The 21,344-nt window shown below is 45.9% G+C and overlaps 1 protein-coding gene across 1 annotated transcript in view; it reads left to right on the forward strand.

Moving 5' to 3' along the window:
- The window catches only part of LOC311580798 (collagen alpha-4(VI) chain-like), a gene marked incomplete at its 3' end in the record, with an annotated part of 112,166 nt that overhangs the window by 84,366 nt on the left and 6,456 nt on the right, over window positions 1-21,344 (forward strand). The window contains exons 27-33 of the mRNA XM_084752513.1: window positions 848-883; window positions 974-1,036; window positions 2,842-2,904; window positions 4,403-4,438; window positions 5,757-5,793; window positions 8,720-9,270; window positions 20,029-20,119. Of these exons, the coding sequence (XP_084608639.1) occupies window positions 848-883; window positions 974-1,036; window positions 2,842-2,904; window positions 4,403-4,438; window positions 5,757-5,793; window positions 8,720-9,270; window positions 20,029-20,119 (877 nt within the window). The remainder of the gene's footprint in view (window positions 1-847; window positions 884-973; window positions 1,037-2,841; window positions 2,905-4,402; window positions 4,439-5,756; window positions 5,794-8,719; window positions 9,271-20,028; window positions 20,120-21,344) is intronic.

The following is a 21,344-nucleotide window of genomic DNA, read 5'->3' on the forward strand; positions in this document are numbered from 1 at the left end:
CCTTCACACCTGCCTGGGTTCCTCCCCTCCCCCCCTCCCCCAGGATTCCTGCTAAGCTCAGTTCTTCAGTTCATGCTGGTCTTTGCCCACAAGCTGCCTTTGCAGAAAGACTTTGTCTGGCCACCATCTATGGAAGAGCTCGCACCACCAACCTTTGCATATACCCTCTCTCTCTCCACTTACAGGCTCCCCACAATGGATTCACCCAGCTGTAGGCTGAGACATTTTGAGAAACACTTGCATGTGTGCTGAACACCTATGAACTCTAGTGATTCCCCCTAAGTAACACAGGGTGGTGTCTATTTCCACAGCAGCTGTGTAACTTCAGGGGTTCGGTGCCGTCTGGAGGCTGAAGCCTAGGGCACGGTGTGCGTATGTCACATGTATGAACGGGGCGGCACCATATTCCTTCAGGGAGTTGACTGTGCTTGGATTCTGGTACCTCTGGGGGATACTGGAATCAACCTTCTGAAGATATTGAGGAGCAGCTGTAATTCTTTATTTCTTTTAAAAAATACATATTTTTTTCTTTGAGAATTCCATTTATGTATGTAGTATGTTCTGGTTGTATTCACTCCTTCCATTTCCCCACTCCAGTTACTCACGGATCTTCTCCCAACATTTTTTTCCCCTTTTTCCTTTAAGTCTTGTGAATGGACTAGGTCTAATTACCCCTGCCCACATGTGTATGGGAGTGGGGCCATCCATTAGAGCACAGTTACAATGTCTGTTGACCTCTGGGACTGAACTGTGGCCTCTTGACAACAAAATCTTCTTTCCCGGAGGAATGCTGAGGAAAAACTTAATTGCCTGGCACTGACTGTCATCTTATCATTCCTGGCCCTAGGGTGAACCTGGATTCCCTGGCTATCCTGGTGTACAAGTAAGAAGAGATCTCTGGGGGCCTGACAACTGGGTCACATGTCTGCAAATCTTTCCCTACATTCACAAGCCTACTTTTGCCTTTGTTAAGGGAGACGATGGTAACCCAGGCTGTGAAGGAGAGAAGGGGCCCAAGGGAATCCCAGGGAAGAGGGTAAGAACCGAAGGGTCATCCGCAGTCACCTCCCCCACCCCCCCCACCCCCGCCAAGGGTCATCCGAAGGCATCACAGGCGCACATGCGCATGGGGCTCTCCCTGACCAGTCAGTACGAATACACACCCCACCCCACCCCTGCTCATTTGCATTCCAGCTTGAAAAGCAGCTTAGCAATGGGAATAACAAAACATGCAGGCTAGAGTTTGGGCTCCCAGGACAATCTGAGCGCACCTCTGTCTTGGTGACTCTGGGGAAAGTCAAGGACATTGCCAGCATGGTTTGTCTGAGTCTTCCCCAAGTTTCATTTGGGCTAGATTCTCAAGAACATAGCTCCTGTCTCAGTAGACTGTGAGCCCACTGTGCTTCATTGAGTCTCCCATTAAGAACCCATTTCTCGAGGTTCTGTAGATCAAGTATGATTTTAAAATAAAAAATCTTTTTTGTTTTTGAGACAGACTTATATAGCCCATACTGGCCTTGAACTTGTTATGTAAGTAAAGCCTGCTTTGGATCCCTGATCTTTCTTCCTGGACTTCTTAAATGTGCCATCACGCCCAGCTATAAAGATTGGATCTTGAAGAGCCACAGTCAATGACAACTCATGTGGCTTTCAGGATCTGGGTAGGGTTTAGCTGACAGACATTAGAAAGCAAGCCTTGGGCTGGTGAGATGGCTTATGGGTGTTGTAGTTTCTGTGGCTGTGATAAACCCTGTGACCAAAAGCAACTTGGGGAGGAAAGGGTTTATTTGCCTTGTACTTCCTTGTCACAGGCTATCATTGAAGAGAGTCAGGACAGGAACTGAAGCAGAGGTCACAGAGAAAGGCTGCTTACTGGCTTGCCCTTCATAGCTTGCTCTGTTTGAACCCAGGGCCACTTGCCCAGCGATGGCTTGTTCACATCAATCATTAATCAAGAAAGTGCTCCCACAGACTTGCCTCTGGGCCAACCTAAGAGGGTCATTATTTTCAGTCGAGGTCCCCTCTTCTTAGTGACTTGAGCTGGTGTCAAGTTGACAAGAACAAACCTCTCCCCCCCCCCCTCTCTCTCACACACACACACACACACACACTCATACACACATATACACACATATAACACAGACAGAGAGAGGGGGGAGGGAGAGAGGGAGTGGGGGAGGGGAACAGGACATGAACTTATGTTCAGGGCAGAACTTGGGAAGGAGGGAAAGAGCATGTATTTTCCTTGGACTCAGTACTGGGTGTTTTCATCTATGGAAAGGTTGTACAATCCGGTCCATGCTTGCCCAGCTTGCTGCTGCTTGTGGCTACTCCGATTGGTTAACTAATCTTTCTACTTCCAAATAAAAAAGATGAAGCATTGACTAAATCCAGATGATCAGTGCTAGGATATGAGCTGTGAGGCCCTGCCCACCCCAAACCTTTCCTGAGATACTGAGGCCCCCGAAGGTGCTGCGGGGACTTTTCCTTTCCCCACTGTCAAGGCTCTCAATGCAGGCCTCATGCATTAAGTTTATCACATGCTCTTGAGTCTTGACTGAGGCTTAAGCCATCTTTGAAGGTTCTGCATTGAAGTGTGTGTGTGTGTGTGTGTGTGTGTGTGTGTGTGTGTGTGTCTGTGTGTGTGAAACCCTTGGGCAAGCTGGGGCTAGATAGGTGGGCCAGAGGAGTCCCCCATTAAGCCTCCCAGTCTGTTTCCATGGAAATCTGATTCACAGGAGTAGACTTGTTGGCCTTAGGTATGAAACAGCTTGATGTTTCAGGAGGGCCAGTTCTGGTGACCAATGGGAAAGCTTATTTCTTTGGTTTCTTCCCTTGTAGGGTAATTCTGGCTTTCCTGGGTTTGCTGGAATTCCAGGTGACCAAGGCCCACCAGGGAAGATGGTAATGAGTACCCTCTCCTTTTTTATTTTCAATCTTCTGCCAAGATGTGAAAGAGTTTTTCTAAGAGGCCTCACTAAAGAAGAAACAGACAGCTGGGGCATTCAACTGGGCCAAGGGAAATGGCGAACTGCTTAGAAAATACTAGCTTCGAGCCCTAGACAGTCTTCCGTAGATAGCTTTTCTTTGGATATAGAGGTGATCTTGGAGTAGCTAGGGATGTATGGATCTTCCTAAATAGATAAAACTTACTGGAGAATGAACTTATCAATGGAAACATGGTGACCAACACATGTTTGGTTAGTTAATGAAACATTCCATTCATAGACTCTTAACTGAACTGATAATGTTGCAAGACTAGAGGGGTTGTTAGAATACCCTGGAGCGTGGAAAGATTCCGAAGCTTTGCCCTGCGCCCTGATTTAGAGACAGGGTGGTGCAGTCTGTTTCTCTGTTGCTGTGAGAAAACACTGACCAAAAGCAAGTGGGGGAGGGATGGGTTGATCTGGCTTACTGGCTTCAGTCATCATTTGAGGGAGGCCAAAGAAGGGACCCAAGGCAGGAAGGAGCCTGATGGCTGGTGCTGAAGCAGAGACCATAGAGGGATGCTGCTTACTGGCTTGCTCCCCCACCTGGGCTAGTATACATCCCAGGTCCATCTGTTTAGGGGTTATTCAGCCCACAGTTGGGTGAGACCTTCTGTATCAGTTTGGCAGTCAAGAAAATGCCTCATAGACATGTCCATAGGCCAATCTGAGACAATTGCTCAGTTGAGATTCATTCTTCCAAGGTATGCGGACAAAAATTAACCGGTATATAGGCTGTGATTCCGTGCAGGGTAGTATATTCATCAGCCAGAGGGGTACATGCTGACCTCACTGGCGTTTAGGATTTTTACTGGGGAGGACCAACTAAGTCAGAAAACCAAACATCACAGAGGTAGTTCATGGCTGATAGATGACGGAAGTGCAGACTGAGACAGTTTCAGAACAGTGACCTGCCCAAGGCTACAAGTCACCCCTTTGTAGAGTCTAGACAAAGACAAAGACTGGCTAGGCTCCCAGAGGGACTGGAGCCAGGTAGTGGTGACTGGAAGGCTTCTGGGGGATTCCTTCACTATGAGGGGAGAGACAGAGTGGGTACGAGAGACCGGAAGAACAAGAACAGGGGAGATGCCAGGATGGACTGTAGAACAGCTTGTGGTAGGACCTGGGATCTTGATTGACCATTTTTTGAATTTGAACCTGAGCTTTAGATTGGTTTCAAAATTACTTGGTCTTCCGAGGGTCTGTGTCCCATCCTCCTGGGCTTCTGGGACTCCGAGGTCTGGGATGTACCACCAGCTATTCTGTCCCCCTCGCTGGGCTGTGGCAGGACTCCAGGGCCAGGAGATAAGGGCGGTGTTGCCATGGTGAACAGCCAGCGTCTCCAGTTGGTTGCAGAGGGAAAAGTGTTGGGGGTCAGGATCTTGCAGTGTTAACCATGTTTCTGTTCTTTCCAGGGCATCAAGGGCTCAAAAGGTTTGGCAGATAGGACGGTAGGTGAAGACTCTTAATTGGAAAATTCACTCATTTCAGGAGATAAATCTTTCTATATCCACAAAACAAGATTTATCAATCTTAAAGCTTCTTCATTTTTTTCCTTTTATGAATTTTGTTAACACTGTAAGTTTACAGAGTTTTCCTGGACGTGCCACTATAAAAACAGTAGAATAATATTTTAAACATTAAGTGACACACACACACACACAACTGTTTGGAAGCTACCTTCTTCCTGAAGTATGCTCTACACATAAAGCTAAAAACAATGCCTATAAAGTTATATATTTTTAATAAGCCCATTCGCAGAATGGAACAGGCTTTTGTGTCTTATGGGACAGAAATCTCAGAAACGACGAGGAGTGCTTCTCTCCCTAGTACACATAGATTGCTAGGTAGAGGTTGGAGGCAACGGAAGCTATGGAAGAACAGGAGCTGTCAGGGTCTAAGGTGGAGGGAAGAACGGAACGGAGAGGGAGGGATAAAAGGCAGGAGGTAGGATTACGGGGGGTGGAGACATAGGGGGTACCTGTTTCGGCAGCCCTTCTAAGGAAGTGGTCTAGCAAACACCACTACACATATTCATACCTTGGCAGCAGCTCCCAGTACTCTCTGCTGAGATTCCCGGATTTCAGCCTTAGGAATCAGATTTCATCCCATTGATTTGTGAGGCAGATCTCAAAATAAAGCCGGGTGCCGTGCTGCACACCTGTGATCCCAGCACTCGGGAGGCAGAGGCAGGTAGACCTCTGTGCATTCGAGGCCAGCCTGGTCTACAAAGCAAGTCCAAAGAGTCAAGGCTACACAGAGAAACCCTATCTTGATAAACAAACAGGCCGGGCGTCATGGCGCATGCTTTTAATCCTAGCAGGCAGATTGCTGTGAGTTCGAAGCCAGCCTTGTCTACAAAGTGAGTCTAGGATAGCCAAGGCTACACAGAGAAACCCCGTCTCGAAAAACCAAAAAAAAAAAAAAAAAAAAAAAAAAGAAAGAAAAAAGAAAAACAAGCAAACAAACAAATAACAACAAATCCCACACTTCCCCCAACCCTCTCCCCCCAAATACATATAACCTCAACCTACCTATGTCAACATGCTATATAAAATCCTTTAAATGTTTTATAGTAGTGGCTGGATCTGGACATAACAGCTTTAGGTGGTATCATCAACTCTAACTATTTTGTGGTTTCCTGTTATGTATTTATACACTTCAGATAGGTTCTGATAGCATGCACACGGCGTTTCAAGTCAAGGCAGTGAAACCTGCTCCACATTAAATGCTCACTTCCTCTCCCTGCCTCTCCCCATCTCTCTACAGCCTTGTGAAATTGTTGATTTCATTCGAGGAAACTGCCGTAAGTTGTTTGGGAGACACTCAGCTGGAGGCAGCGGTGTGGATGGGGGTGAGGTGGGGCATATCAAGGACTAAGGGCACAGGACACCTAAGGATTTGACTGAGCCTTCGGAAGTGGCTTCTCCATCATAAAAAGATCTTACAAATGAACAGATTGGACCCGATCTCCCTTCAAGTAAGCCGTCTCCTTCCTCAGTAGGATCCCAAATGAAGTAGCTGGAAAGGCACACCATCTCAATAATGAAGACAAACTCTACCGTATAAGGCTGGGTTCCCCTAAATGGAACCACGCTTGCACACCTACATGCCTGCATCTTGATGCGTGAAACAGAGCATAGGAAACCCTGTTCTATTTATTTCAACAGGCAGGATCCATGATGACCTTTGAAAAGAAACGTGTCCTGTTTGGTTGTCATTCCATTGCAGAAGTGGAACCATGAGCCATTAGGTCTTAGGTGTGCTTTGTCACACCTAACTGGTTGACACACTGTGGGTACTGGCATGTGCAGAGGGCATCCTTCTCTCCTTACGGGTGATAGGGAAGGGACAGGGAAGGGACAGGGAAGGGACACTGAGTTGAAAGCTTTTAGTGTAGAGGCTTGGGTTTTACACCCAATCCCTTGCCTTCTGGTTCAGTCTTCCGGCTTCTGTCCACTCTTGTCCAGCTGATGTTCAAGGAGATTCCAGGATCCATAGAAAGTTAAAACCAGGTTACATTGAGGAGCACCACGGGGTCAAAAAACAAACAGAAAAGTGAGAGAAAAAAAAAACCGAGAAAGAAGCAACAGACTCAAGTAGAAGGCTCATTGCCCTTGCTATGTCATGTCATGATAAAAACTGCGGCTGCATGATCATTTTTATCTATAAGCAAAGACATTTTTGGAAAAGCTAAATCTAAATTAAAAAAATAACTTTTGAATTGAAAATAAGCAAAAGGCATGAAAGGAAAGTCAGAGAAGAAAAAAAAAAAAACCAACCAATTAACCATGCACCTGTGAGAATATTTACCATTAATGGGAATCAAAGATTATCAGTTAATACAATGAGATGCTCTTTTTGGTTTTCAAACTGGAAATATGTACATACTTGCTATACATACATACAAACACATACATACATTGCCTACTTATTTATATCTTTCTGTTCTTTAGAGAAAGGGTCTTGTTAATTAGCCCATCTGGCCTGAAACTCCTTATGAATACTACAGTGGCTTCAAACTTGCAATAGTCCTGTGTCAGTCTCCTGAGAGCTAGGCATGCAGGCTTGTACCACCAGGCCTAAATTTCAAATCAGAATTATTATTTTTCTTAAAGTGAAAATAATCCCTAGCCCTAATATGAGGCATGTATGAAAGTATGTATGACTGACAATAAAATGTATGTCTGAAGAGTGATTGGACTGGCCATATAAAAACCTATAATTAGAGCAACAGACAGACTGTAATTGGATAAACAGGCACAGATAGACACTCGTACACATATACTGAGAGGCACTGGCTGAAAAAAATCATGGGATATTTACATAGTAGATTACTGTCTTTTCTGGTGTATAAGATGACTCCCCCCACTTTAATTTTAACTTTTCCAGCCAAAATATAGAGTTTGGAATATACTCACCATATAAGTCTACCCCTCTTCCAATGCACACCCTGTGTAGCAGACTTGGGCTGCAAGCTCTATATTTTAACTGGAAAAGTTAAAGTTGGGGGTTGTCTTATATGCTGGAAAATACCATATATGCTAGCACTCTGCATTTCCTGATTAAAAAATGTGTCATACCAAGTATAACATGATTCAAACATAATTTAAACTGCAAGTTTTATCAACTAAGATTAAGGTATTTTTATGTATGGATACACAGATGGTGAGCTAAGGATATATATATATATATATATATATACATATATATATATATATATTATATATACATATACATATACATATATACATATATACTTTTATGTAAGATGTACATATTCATTGTATATGATTTATAATATATATATATATATATATATATATATATATATATACACATACATGTATATGAGATACATGCTCACAATAGCTTAGAATTTTAGTTGGATTTAATTTTAGTTGAATGTAACCAAAGTTCTCAATAATTATGATGAAATGTGTCTCTTGGGTCAAAGCTTGGACATCATCAGTCTCGGTTGATACGGAGTCCTGGGTGTGTGTGTGTTCCAGGGGTTCCAGGATGGAGTCTCCTTGTATTTTCTTCTTTGTCATTATAGTGTGTGGTAGGTGCTGTATTTCCCAAATTATCTCATGCTCTGAGCAGTTAATCAAGCTTCAGTCATTGTATCTGTACTTCATCCAGCCTGGAAGGAGAAGGAAAGGCAAGGGGCAAAGGGCAAAGGGCAAAGGGCAAAGGGCACTTTTGCATCTTTCTTTTAGCCTGCCAAGGAATGGGTTTCATTAGGGTATGCAGATGCATTTGCAAAGCCTTACCATATTTCTTATTCTATTATCCAGAATGTAGTAAGCGAGCTAGCACAGTGAGAGTTTGGCTGTTGTTTCAGGTGGTCATATACCAAGTCAGAAATTGGGGCCCTATTATAACGGGGAAAAAAAAATAAGAGAATGATACTGGACAAATAGTAGGGACCCCTACCATACCACAGAGGGGTATCTAGAAGGGCGTTTGAGTTTCTCAGAAGAGAGAGTGTTTCAAAGTGGACATGGCTTGAAAAATCCCAGGACTTAAGAGGCTTAGGAGATTTTAAGTTCAAGTTCAGCTTAACACACACACACACACACACACACACACACACACACACACACAAACTTGTCAAACCATAACAGTGTAGTTTATATTGAAATATAAACTGCCTATATATACTAACACTGTGTTCTTTTCTCTTCCAGCTTGCTCAAAAGGTAAATAATGCCCATTGTTCGCATAAGCCCTTGCCCAGCTAGAGGCAGCTCAGACATTCTACATCTGTGTATCCCTGTGTCAAGGTCTTTCCAGATGCCCAGCGTTCCCAACGGAAGTGGTCTTTGCCCTGGACATGTCCAACAATGTCTCCCAGTCAGACTTTGAGAGGATGAGGAACATTTTATTATCTCTATTGATGAAGATGGAAATGAGTGGGAGTAACTGTCCCTCTGGGGCCCGAGTGGCCATTGTTTCCTATAACACAAAGACAGACTACCTTGTGCGCTTCTCAGACCATCAGGGAAAGGCTGCCCTCCTACAGGCTGTCAGGAAGATCCCCCTTGAACTGTCATCTGGGGCCCGGAACCTTGGGGCCACCATGAGGTTTGTGGCTAGACATGTATTCAAACGTGTACGCTCAGGCCTTCTGATGAGGAAGGTGGCCATGTTCTTCCAGGCCGGTAGGAACTATGACACAACCTCTGTTGCCACAGCCACGCTGGAGCTCCACGCAGCGGACATTGTCACGGCAGTTGTGACGTTCACTGAGGAGCACAACCTCCCAGATGCCCTGCTGGTATGTGAGGTGTGGAAAGGGCTTATGGGAAGAGGTGTAAGGGCTGATGGGAAGAGGTGCAAGGGCTGATGGGAAGAGGTGCAAGGGCTGATGGGAAGAGGCGTTAGGGCTGATGGGAGGGTGTAAAGGCTGATGGGGAGAGGTGCAAGGGCTGATGGGAAGAAGTGTTAGGGCTGATGGGAAGAGGTGCTAGGGCTGATGGGAAGGTGTAAAGGCTGATGGGGAGAGGTGCAAGGGCTGATGGGAAGAGGCGTTAGGGCTGATGGGAAAAGGTTCTGGAGTTTGTCTGGTTCTTAACCCTCTACCAGGAATGATGTAAGCAGTGAGTGTGGTTCAGGGGAAGAATTCTCCAGAAATTGCTGAATACTGGAGAGGTGAGGGGGGTGGTGGTGTCTCAGCTTGGACACTCCAGATGGAGATATTAGAGACTAACTGGCTCTTCTGGAGCACAGGATCTGTGCTGAGGCTCTCACAGAGCTTATTTCATGTAATATCCCCAATGCTCTGTTAGTTAGGCCTTGTTGATTTTCCCTACTTCAAGAATGAGGAAACTGAGGCTTAGAGAAGGTGAGTGTATTCCTGGGGGTCAAGTAAGTAGTTAGTGGCAGAGTGCAATCTATCATCTCACAGTCATTCATAACACTCTGCTAAGCCAGAGATTATATAGACTGTGGCTTTCTTCCTCCTCTTCCTCCATCCTTTTACCTGTATATTGTAGGAACCAGGCCGGACTGGGCTGCCTGCCTGACTTGCTGTTTCATGTCCTGTTTCTAGCAGCTTCCGTGTCTGTGTTTATGTTGGTTAGCTAGTCATGTTTACTGCTCTGAGGATGCACCCCTCCCCTCCTCAGGACTTTTCCTCCTGTGTGCAATCACCTCTTGAGGGATTTTACCTGCGAGTGACATTCCTGTTTTGCTGCCTATAAGAAGGCTCTTTGAACACTGAATAAAGGCTGCTGCCGCCACTGCTGCTGCTCTCTTAGCATGAAGGACCTGCTGTGTTATTGTGTGTGTATGCGTGTGTGAGTTAAATCCGCAGTCCCTCGCCCTTGACTCGGTACCGCAGTGGCGTGGGCGCCACGGTATATAACCTTATGTGCCTATTTAAAAACATGGAAAAAGTGCAGTGCTTTTAAGGCATGTTGCTCTCTTGCACACATGCTGTGCACAAGTACATGTGTGCATAGACATGTGAAGGCCAGAGCTCAACCTTGGCGGCCATTGCTAGGGAGCTGTTTCCCTTGTGTTTTGAGACAGCGTCTCTCGCTGTCCCGGAGCTTGCTAAGTAGGCTAGGCTGGCTGGCCAGCAAGCTGCGGAATCCTCCTGCCTCCACCTCCCAGTGCTAGGATTATAGGTTTGTGCTATATCCGGCTTTTTACCTAGTTGCTGGGGATCTGAACTCGGGTCTTCGTGCTTACATGGCAAGCACTCTGCTGACTGAGCAAGCCCCAGGTGGATTCTTGTGTATTTCACTCCTCTGTGACCAGGATGTGGTTTAAGACTCAGAGCACCTTTGTCACTTATAAATTCTCTCCCTGTTCCTTACCAAGCCATGCAGTCCAAGGTAACTTACCCCTCTGTCTTTGATCACAAGCAATTAGCTGTTGCTTATTCTGAGTCTTGGTATAAATACGACACCCCTCCCCCATTATCTGTTGTATCTGATTTCTTCCAGTCAACATGTCTGGTCTTGCTCATCCATGTTGTGTGTGTGGGTAAGTTGTTCCTTGTTTCAGCGTGGGATCTCCATATGTGTGGAAGCCAGCAGTGATCAAAGTTTGCTCTTCTAACTAAAACCTAAGCAATACGTGCTCACAGAATTGCTGGGACGACTTATCAAAACGAAGGTCGGTGTTCTTCCACGGGTGTGTGAAAGCTAGATTTAGCCACACGACACTGCCGGCACTTGACCATTTCTGACCTGGAAAAATGGAACTGTCACATGGTTCTCCTTAATAACTAATGGATTCAGCTGTGCCAGACCATTTCACTTTCTCTTGAGATAGAGCTATGTAGCAGAACTGCTGGGTGAGAAATTTGGTTGGCACACAGTATGCGTGTCTAAGAATCAATGGATAAGCTTGTGACAGCTTGCAAACTACCGGGAAGGATGGGCAGCCATGTCAGGTTCAGAAACAAAGGGGAAACGAAGAGAGTAAGTTCTTTCTTATTCTTGCTCCATCCCTCTTGCCTAGCAGGATGTCTGGACAGGGCAGCCTGCTCGGGGAGGGTCTCTATAACTTCTAGAATGGCCCGATAAAGGCAGAATATAAAGATCACCACTTAAGTTGGAGATGCAGTGTTATGAACTATTTTATGGATGTTGCCATAACAGGTGAACTGCCTGGGTCCCATTTTTCTTGGCTCAGAAATGAGACAGTGGGGTCTGAGGCTATAGCTCAGTTACTAAGGGAAGCTGCCTAGCATGCATGAAGTTCTGGGTTTGATCCTAGCCCCATATAAACTGAGGAGAGAGGCGTATGGCTGTCATACTAGCATTTGGGAGGTAGAGGCAGGGGAATCAGAAATCCATAGTCACTGTTGGCTCTATAGCAAGTTCAAGACCATTCTGGGTTATGCAAGACAAAAAGTGTGGAGAGGGATTTGTGCTGCAGTGTTTTTAGGCTTCCATCCAGGTGTAATTATCAGCACATCTATTTCTGAGCATGGTCAGCCCTGACATTTGGAGAGTGACACCATATGCCATCACCTCCCCCTGAAAGCACCCCTGTGCCGCTCTCTGATGGCCTGCTGGATAGTCAGTGTTTACTTCTGATCTGTAGATGCATCCTTAGTCATAGCCTGCTTGCCCTCCTTGTCACGGGCTTCGGAGTAAAAGTGTGAAATGGTATGTGAGGTGACGTTGCCAGGCTTGAATATATTTGACACTCTGTGCTGTCGCTTTTAGCTGCCCTCCTCTCCATCGTGTGGGCATGTCCTTGCCCTGGGGTGCTGGGAGACAGCTCGGCATTTTGAAAACGTAATGGTTTAGAAAAGATGTTAAGTGATGCTTATCAGTTCAGATGTAGCGGATGACCTTGCTGCTGGTGACACTAGCCAGGAGAGAGACTGTCAACATGACAGGCCCATCTTCAGGGCCTCTTAGTCCGTCTTCTTCTCTGATGGGCACGCGGCCCCCTTCCCCTACTCTTTTCTTTTCTCTACTTGAGGGTAGTATAGCAAAGACAGTGGGTTTATCTTATGGTTTGTCTTCTGAATTCATTGCCTGAAGGCTCTCTGACTATGCATGAGGCTTTTGTCTTTCGCCTCTATGTTACTGTAATTCTCAGAACAACCTCACATACTTCTTGGCAAATGATGGTAGCTCAAATTGAACAGATTATACAAGCAGATATCCTAACTTCTTAGTTCATTTAAACACGCTTGGAGACTGCCACACCTATTAGAAAGCTTTTTTTGTTATCCAAAATATTGTTTCAGCCCTAAAGAAAACAGCATTATCGAATTTGGACTCCCTGGGCCTGATCCCATCATTAAGAACAGTCTTATGCCTCAAAACACAAGCCTTCATTAGATTGTGTTTTTTAAAGCGAAGAAGCTGAGCGTTAGAGGGAAAATGCAGTTTGCATACCAGGCTTTGGATTTCATTTTTCTTTCTAAAAAGCCCCGCACGGATTCCCTTGAAACAACGCCTGGGAAAATAGCTCATGTTTATTGATCCAGCCACCATTCTAAGCTTTTATTGATTCAGTTAGTCTTCAGAACCCAGGAGACAGGCAGTGAGACGCTCCTATTCTTCTTCGGACAATGAGCAGGCGAGTGTTCAAGGTCTGGAGCGCTCACGCGCCTCGAGGCTCTGAATTAAAAAAGTAAAAAACAGTGAAACAAAATAGAGGCCTTCCAAGTTCTAAGTTCCTTTCTCCCTTTTAGTGCATTTTACCTTTATAATAGTATCAGGAGATAGGTCTACTGACCGGTCCCACTTTTACTCCTTAGCAAGTCCAAGGAATGGAAGGTGGGCTGTCAAGAAATTACCCTCCCCCCTTCTTACAATATCAGCTTTAGAAGATAAATAAATTGGTGTGTGTGTGTGTGTGTGTGTGTGTGTGTGTGTGTGTGTGTGTCTGTCTTCAATTGTGATTAATTTTAGAATTTATGAACATTGCATAAAGATATTCTCTGTGTGTATGTGTGCATGTGCACACACAGATGTGCATGCCCACGGAGGCCAGCAGTGAACCACGGATGTCGTTTATCCAGAGCAGTCCACCTTGTTTTTGCAAGGTGCAAAGTGCAGTCTCTCACTGGGAACTGAGGCTTCTCTATTAGGCTGGTCTGGCTGGCTAGGGAGCCTGAAGGATCCACCTGTCTTGTTCTTTCTAGCCCTGGGATTACAAACTCACACTCACACCACCATGCCCAGGCTTTTACATTGGTGCTGGGGAGCAAACATCCTCGAGCTTGTGTGGTCAGTGCTCTACCAATCGAGCTATGCCCCTAGCTCAAGATAGTATAATACTTTTATAGAGGACCGCTTGCCTAGGGAATGGTGCCACCCATGCCCACAGTGGGCTGGGTTTTCCCATATCATGAACTTAGTTAAGATGGTCCTCCACAGACATGCCTGTAGACCATATCAAAGCAGACAGTTCTGCATTGAGACTCTCTTCCTAGGTGATTACAGGCTGTGTGAGGCTGACACATAAATCTAACCATCATATGGAGTGTCTAATCCTTGCGACTGTCCTACCAGTTAGTAGTGATTATTGACACTGCCCAGGTAAAGTGAACAGGAGTAAGAGGAAGATGTGACTCGTTTTAAGGCACAAAGTCCAGGAATTTGCATTCTGATATGGCAGGTTCCCAAATCCCTCTTTCTCACTGTGTGTGTGTGTGTGTGTGTGTGTGTGTGTATGTATGTATGTATGTATGTATGTATGTATGATGTATGATGATTTAAAGGAACCAAAACTCTACCCATGCTCCTTGGGCCAGCCACAGGGTAGATGGCCACTTTGTCTGTTCTCCCTTCCTCTGGTCTCTTAGGCCCCCCCCCCCAACACATAGTTTCTTCTCCTTGTTTTCTAAGCCCTTACCCCAACTTAGCGCCAGATAGTTTGTAAACTCCTACAGTCTAGTCAGCCCTAACTCTCTCCAAGGTAAACCTTCCTCCCTATCTGTTTTGTGTTTTCAGGCTAAGAGCCACCCCAGCTCAGTCCCAGGAGTGAACATTCCCTTTTGCCCTCTGGCAGCTGAGTACAACAGCCGAAGCTTTAAGTTACAGCCTGGGAGTGTCTCCAGGGCAAGGGTTCATGGGAAGTTCCTTGGTATTGGGGTAGGATGGGTGAGGCTTGAGTGTTGCTCTTGTGTCACACTGCCAGAGAAGGACGATAGTGCAACCCCACGGGTGTATGTATTCTCTTCTCGCTTTTACCACACTGGAGGTGACCTGAGCAGGGAGAGAAGGCCTTTCCTCCGGGATCTAGTTTGCCTCTTCTGCAGAATGAGTGTCAGGAAGCTTCAGCACAGCTGGTCAAGCTGCAAGCACCTGCAGAAATGATGTGTGTTTCCCTAAAACAAGAGGTTTTGAATAAGAACATCAAAACAAATGAGTAAACTATGCCTATTTTGGGCCAGAATGTTTGTAACCTTGAATTTACCTTATCAGCATTTCTCTCTTATCCATAAATCAATCTCTCTCTCTCTCTCTCTCTCTCTCTCTCTCTCTCTCTCTCTCTCTCTCTCTCTCTCTCTCTCTCTCTCTGTTGTATACATGTATATATAGTATATACCCATGTGGGTGAGAGCACTTGAGTCAGGAGAAGGTGTTGAGTGTTCTGCTCTGTCACTCTCTTCCTTGTTCCTTTGAGGCAGGGTCTCTCACAGAACCTGGAAGTGGCTGGCAACCAGCAAGCTTGAGAGATCATCTTATCTCGGCCCTATCACAAGGCTGGGGGAAGAGGAGTGTGTGTGGCCAGCCAGAGCTTTGTACATGCTTCTTAGGGATTTGAACTCAGGTCCTCATGTTTGTGCATCAAGCGCTCTTACCTATTGAGCCGTCTTCCTAGACTCTTATTCCTAAATCTTAAATAGCTTACCTCACCCCATAAAACCACCTTACAATTCCGTTCACAAAAGGAAATTCTTGTACGTGTGTGTGTGTGTGTGTGTGTGTGTGTGTGTGTGTGAGAGAGAGAGAGAGAGAGAGAGAGAGAGAGAGAGAGAGACCTAGGGAGGAGATCAGAGGACAACCTTGGCTGTTCCTCAGGTGTCGTTCACTTTTTCTTGTGAGACAGTGTCTCTCATGGGCTTGAAATTTGCCAAGTAAGCTAGCCTAGCTGGCCGCTGAGCCCCAGGGATCTGTTTGCCCCTGCCTCCCCAGTGCTGGGATCATAAGTATGAGTCACTAAATTTTTTTTTTCTTTTTCCTGTGGGTTCTAGAGAATCAGACTCTGTCCACATACTTACAGGGCAAACAGTGTGACTGAGCTATATCTCCCAGCCCACACAGCAAAGTCTCCCAGATAAGAAAAATAAGGACACCAGCTTAGACAGATGTTAAATGTTACTTAAACTTTAAGCTTCACTTGATGTTTGCACTTAGTCTTAAGCAGAAGTCTGAGCGAGGATCAACTGGCTTAACCTTCAGGTCTTGTTGTAGAGTATATCCGTGGCATGTGCAGATGGTTGTCTAAGGGTGAAGATCCCAAGGCACTTCTCTCTCTCAGGAGGCCTGCCCTCACACCTAGAGACTATGAACATCCCCTTTTCCGAATGATTCTGTCTAACTACTTAACCAATCTCTAACTTCACCCCAATGCAACTTGTCCTGAAAGCCTTTTCTGTGGCATAGTCAGGAATCCCACTTTACCCAGTGGGGCTCCCTAAGGGGTCATGCACCCCTGAGGCTGCTGTTGACTCTGTAGTGCCTCCCCAGTGCTGTAAACACTCCTGGACGTTCGGGAATGACATCTGTTGGGAGACTGTCAAAAGATGAAGATTCTACTGATAGTTGCATTTTGCTTTGTGTTTGAGGTCCTCTCGATTTGACTCCCTAACTCCCATGTGTGTGCAATTATCTGTAGGAGTCACTGGGCCACTATTTTCTCCTCAGACTACCTCTCTCATATTCTCTCTCTCTCTCTCTCTCTCTCTCTCTCTCTCTCTCTCTCTCTCTCTTTCTCTGCTTGAGTCCTCTCAGGAATCCCTTTTTCTACCTTTTCGCTGACAATGGCTATGCTGGCAAGTCCAAAGTCAAAGTCGTGGAAAGTTATTAATAAGCCCCGATACAGATGTGTCTATACTGAGTCACAGCTTCCTTATGGACTTCTGCTGCAGTTTTGTTATTTGTTAACCAGAATTATTTTGCAAGAGCAGTTACAGATGTTCAGTGGGATCCTGAAATTATTGTTCCCAAGAAAAGTTAAAAAGTGAACATTGTGAATCTAGTCAAATTTGGTTGAATTGGCAAGGCTCCGATGAGCTGAATAAAACATGGAAGAGTTATGGGGCTCTGAGGAGCTTGCAGCAGAAGAGCCCATATTGTCCTGAACAGAAATAGACACAAATGACAGTAACTTAGGACTAGGCTGTGCCGGCTCAGGGGAACCTAGACACACAGACTCTCCCACCTATAACTGTGTTCCCAAGGAAACCGAAGACAGACGCCTGGCTGTGGCCATGTAGCCATTTCTGCCAGATCAAGGACTATAACCTAGATTCAAATCTCTTAGCCTAGAACTTTCCCCTTGAGCCATCTCTAAGATGTAGGGTGAAGGTCGATACTTGCCTCAAGTATTTCATTACTTTAAAACTTCATTTAAAGTTGGCATTTTATAGCTTCAGCCACACTTCTTGTGATCTAAAAATAGTTGTGTACCAATTTAACCATTCCCCACAAGGCTCGGGTGAAGCGCCTAGGGTTATCTCAATTTCTTGTTTCTCCTGGCTCACCGCCATGGGTCCTGGTCCCAGAAGCTTCCAAATCGCCTCCTGTGACTTCCAGGAAAATGATGATGTGTCACATTCCTGTCTGTAGTGTTTTAATCTGGAGTGATTAACTGGGCCTATTTGGCTAGCTCGTGCTCAGATCTGCTGGCCATGTGGAGGAGAGCCATGTGACAAGTGCCAGCAACTCAAGAAGACTGGGTTAGTTAGTGTCTCCCGTGTGTTAGGGAGTCAGTCCCATGGCCCAGATGTGCTCAACAGCTGCACACTGGAGGTGGGAAGCATCTAGCACACAGGAAATGAGCCGTGAGCAGGGTTCAGATAGTAACGACGGTTTAGCTTGGGCCTTTGTATTTGCCATCCTCCACACTAGAAGGCCACCATCACTGCTGCGCCAGTTAAACCTCCTTCCTGTCTCTCTTAAAGGCGCCAAATGGCATTGCTTTCTTCAGCCTCTTGCCGTGAAGTAACTCTCTTCCCACATTGCCAAAAAAATATTACCAGAGCCCTTTCCACAAGTAAAGTCATGGCCTTGTCACCTTTCTGTCCCCTTTATGTTTTTTGTTTTGTTTTGTTGGTTTTTCGAGACAGAGGTTTCCCTGTGTAACCTTGGCTGTCCTGGACTCAATTTGTAGACCAGGCTGGCTTTGAACTCACAGAGTGTGCAGAGCTGTGCTTAAGCTACATGCTGTGATCTTTGAGTTGTTGACCTTGGTTGGAGGAGGTGGTTGTGCTTAGGCTGCATGCTGTGATCTTTGAGTTGTTAATCTTTGCATTGCCTACAGCTAAGAGGAAGTTCTGGCAGAGAACTGTTCAGAGGAGTGTATTCTTTTGGGGCCTGCCTGAGGGGCTAGGGAGGAAGTGAGTCTGTGTAGGTGCTTGTGGTGTTTCTGCTATATAAGCCGCACCTGCTAAAATAAAGTAGAGCCTTGATCAGGACTTCCTGTCTTGGCTCCCTGTCTTCGTGTCTCTGTCCCTCCTTTCAAATCCCCACTCCCTCTTCCAGAGAACTTGTTCGACTTGGCCCACAGGATGGGACAATAGAGTCTTCCTCTGGCTCCCTGAGTGCTGGGATTACTGGCATGCGCCACTGTGCCCAGTGGCTTTTGAGGACTTTTAGGTAGCAACTACTGTTCAGCCTAGGTACAACTTAATGTTCTCTGTACCCTATAAAGATTAAGAGAAGAGGGCCTGGAGGGATGGCTCAGTGGTTAAGAGCACTGGCTGTTCTTCCAGAGTGACCCAGGTTCAATTCCCAGTACCTACATGACAGCTCACAACTGTCTATAACTTCTCTTCTAGGGGATCTGACTTGTTCACCCATGCAGGCAAAACACCAATGCACATACAGTTAAAAATAAGTAAAGAAAGAGGGAGAATTCTTTTCCCTTTTAGATTTTTTTGTCTGTTTTTGTTTTGGTGTGTGTGTTACATTAATATAAATAAGTGTCTTCTTTATATTGCTTTCCTCATTAAGATGGTACCTTCAAGCTGGGCATGGTGGCGCATGCCTCTAATCCCAGCATTCAGGGAGTCAGAGGTAGGCAGATCTCTGTGAGTTCAAGGCCAGCCTGGTCTACAAAGCGAGTCCAGGACAGTCAAGGCTACACAGAGAAACCCTGCCTTGGGGAAAGAAATGTTTACTTCAAGTGAACCTGCTTTGAAAGGCAGTGCTGGAGCAGCAAGCAGAAAGAACAAAGAGCTCTGTAAAGAGTCTATGGCACAGAAAGCTCTTTTTCAGAGTTAGCCCTTGACTGAGAGCTCACATGGCATCTTCATGACTTGAGCACCTTGCCACCTAGAGGGGTGCTCAGAGTCGGCTTGTTTCTGGCCGTGGGCATGAAGGGGGAGGCGCAGACCCTCAGTGGGGCTCCATCTTACATGCTTTGATAGAGAGCGGATAAAAAGATGGATGCGGCTTTGCAGACTCCACCTCAGCAACTGAGAGGATGGACGGGAGAACACTTTTAGTTTCCTCATGAGGTGGAAGTCTCAGAAAGAGTGTTAGTCAGGGCTGGCTAACCATGGAACCATTCAGCTCCCAAAGATAGCTCTTGTGAAAGAGTGCAAGGGCTGGGGTGGGGGTAGGGGTGGGGGTGGGAGTCGGGGTGGGGGTTGGGGTGAGCCAGGGCATGTTCTCCTGTCTGTAGCCACTTCAGGACCCAGGCTTTTTCTATCGGCAGCCCCATTACACTTTAGGGCATCAAATTCTTTTCTTCTCCATTCTTTAAATCTGGCTGACAAATGAAGGAGAGAGGGCAAAGAGTTACAGTGCATGCCTTGGTATGATATGAATCACTTTTCATCTATATCTTATTAATCAAACCACAGTCATATGTAGGAACTTGCTGCAAAGGAGGCTGGGAAATATAGTCTGGCTGTGCCTCTAGGAAGAAGCCATGGGATTGTTGATCTGCTTCCAAGGTGTTCTAGGGACCTTGTTGGATTTATTGTTATTGTTCACATTTTGTTTTTAATCCTCAGTGTTGGTTATTAAATGAACCATCAGCAGAGCTTTCCTGATTCCTCCTCATTCTCAGGCCTGATCACCAGGGATAGTCTACAAGTGCCTCCTTCACAGAACTCTGCCTTTTCCCCTTTGACTATTACAGGACCACCTTCGTATTACATAATATGCATCCTAGTAGGGCTGGGTCCTACATGATTGTAAGTGTGTTGCATAATGTCAAATCACTTCTACATTTAAAAAAATGTAATTGTATATTCCTTAAAAACCACGTTAATGATCTTTTTGATCTGACTTAGGGGAAGGAAAAAAAGCCACAAAGACAGTGACCTGGAATTTAGCCCAGCTGGTTACGAATGTATGCCTGTGTGTGTTTGAATTAGGTGGACGGAGTCAGCAGATTGCAGTTGTTTACATGGGAGACAGAGTTCGAGCAGGATGTGGAGCACCTGGCCAACTGCACCCTCTGCTACGGTAAGGGCCAGGACAATGTGCTTCTAATCTGGCTGGTGGCTTGGGAATGGGGAATAAACTGCTGGCCACAGGCTCATCCGATCGGCATGCACACTACTTTAGAATTTGGGAATTTTTACTAAACCAGATTTTCAGTTTTTCTTAGGAAGTCAGAACTGGCCTGAGGGGCACAAACACTGCATTCCTTGGTGAGCACTGACAAGAAGAAATCTGACCCCTGATGGGTCAAGTGACCGTTGTGTCCCACAGCCCTTCCTTGTCCCCTGATACATTCTGTTCACTTATCTTCTTCAAAGTTCCCTTGTGGGACTGAGCAGAGGGTCATCTTTAGTGTGACGGGCAGGTCACTGAGCTGAGAGTCTGGAGTTCTGGGTCCTAGGAAATGGAGCTACTGACAGTAGCGAGATCCACCCTCCTTTGCTCTCCGACCACCACCACTGCATCCCGTGCTGCTCGCCAGCTTGTGTCAGAGGGAAGGCTCTGCAGAAGCACACGCATGCCTCCCTGTGAGGCACTCCCATCTGTGCCTGCTGAAGTGAACCATCCATACTCACAGGGCGAACCCAGGCCAGAGTGGTTGAGTTCCAAAGAGGACGTAGTCACGCACTGCCGGGAGAGATAAGGCAGATTCAGGAACGGCCACGTGTGGACGGGGCCATGGCTGAGCGAGCAGCTGCGTTCACACGCATCATCTCATGTGGCACATGGTCTCTCTTTGAGCCCCAGTTCCTCTTCTGTGGAAAATTAATTTCATTGGTGTTCCGTGAGATCTTACTGTACACTAGGCTTTGTTCTGAGCACATATATGAGCTACATTTATGTGCTCATTTTTAAAAAACTGTAAACAAAATATATGAAAGATGAAAAAATTTTATATGAACTCATTTCTTAAAAAATGTAAACACTGGAACAACCTCATTTTTTTTATTATTTGTAAATTAAGTGTATGTGTGTCCCTGGGGCCAGAGGTGTCGGAATGTCCCGGAACTCAAGGTACGGGTGGCTGTGAGCCACTGCACGTGGATGCTGGGAATAGGACTTGGGTGTGAGGGTGGTGCGGGCTCCTGACCACAGAGTCACTTCCTGAGGACAGCCTCACAAGGGTGTTCTTCAGTGGCGCTGACAGATGGCGGTCGGAGGAAGACAAGTTCATTTGCCCAAGGTCACGTGCTGAGTAAGAGATGAACCTGGATCGAACCAGGCAATCAGGTTCATTTTAGAGCTC

The sequence above is a fragment of the Acomys minous genome (genome assembly GCF_964271855.1).
Source record: "Acomys minous genome assembly, chromosome: 13".
Classification (NCBI taxonomy): Eukaryota; Metazoa; Chordata; class Mammalia; order Rodentia; family Muridae; genus Acomys; species Acomys minous.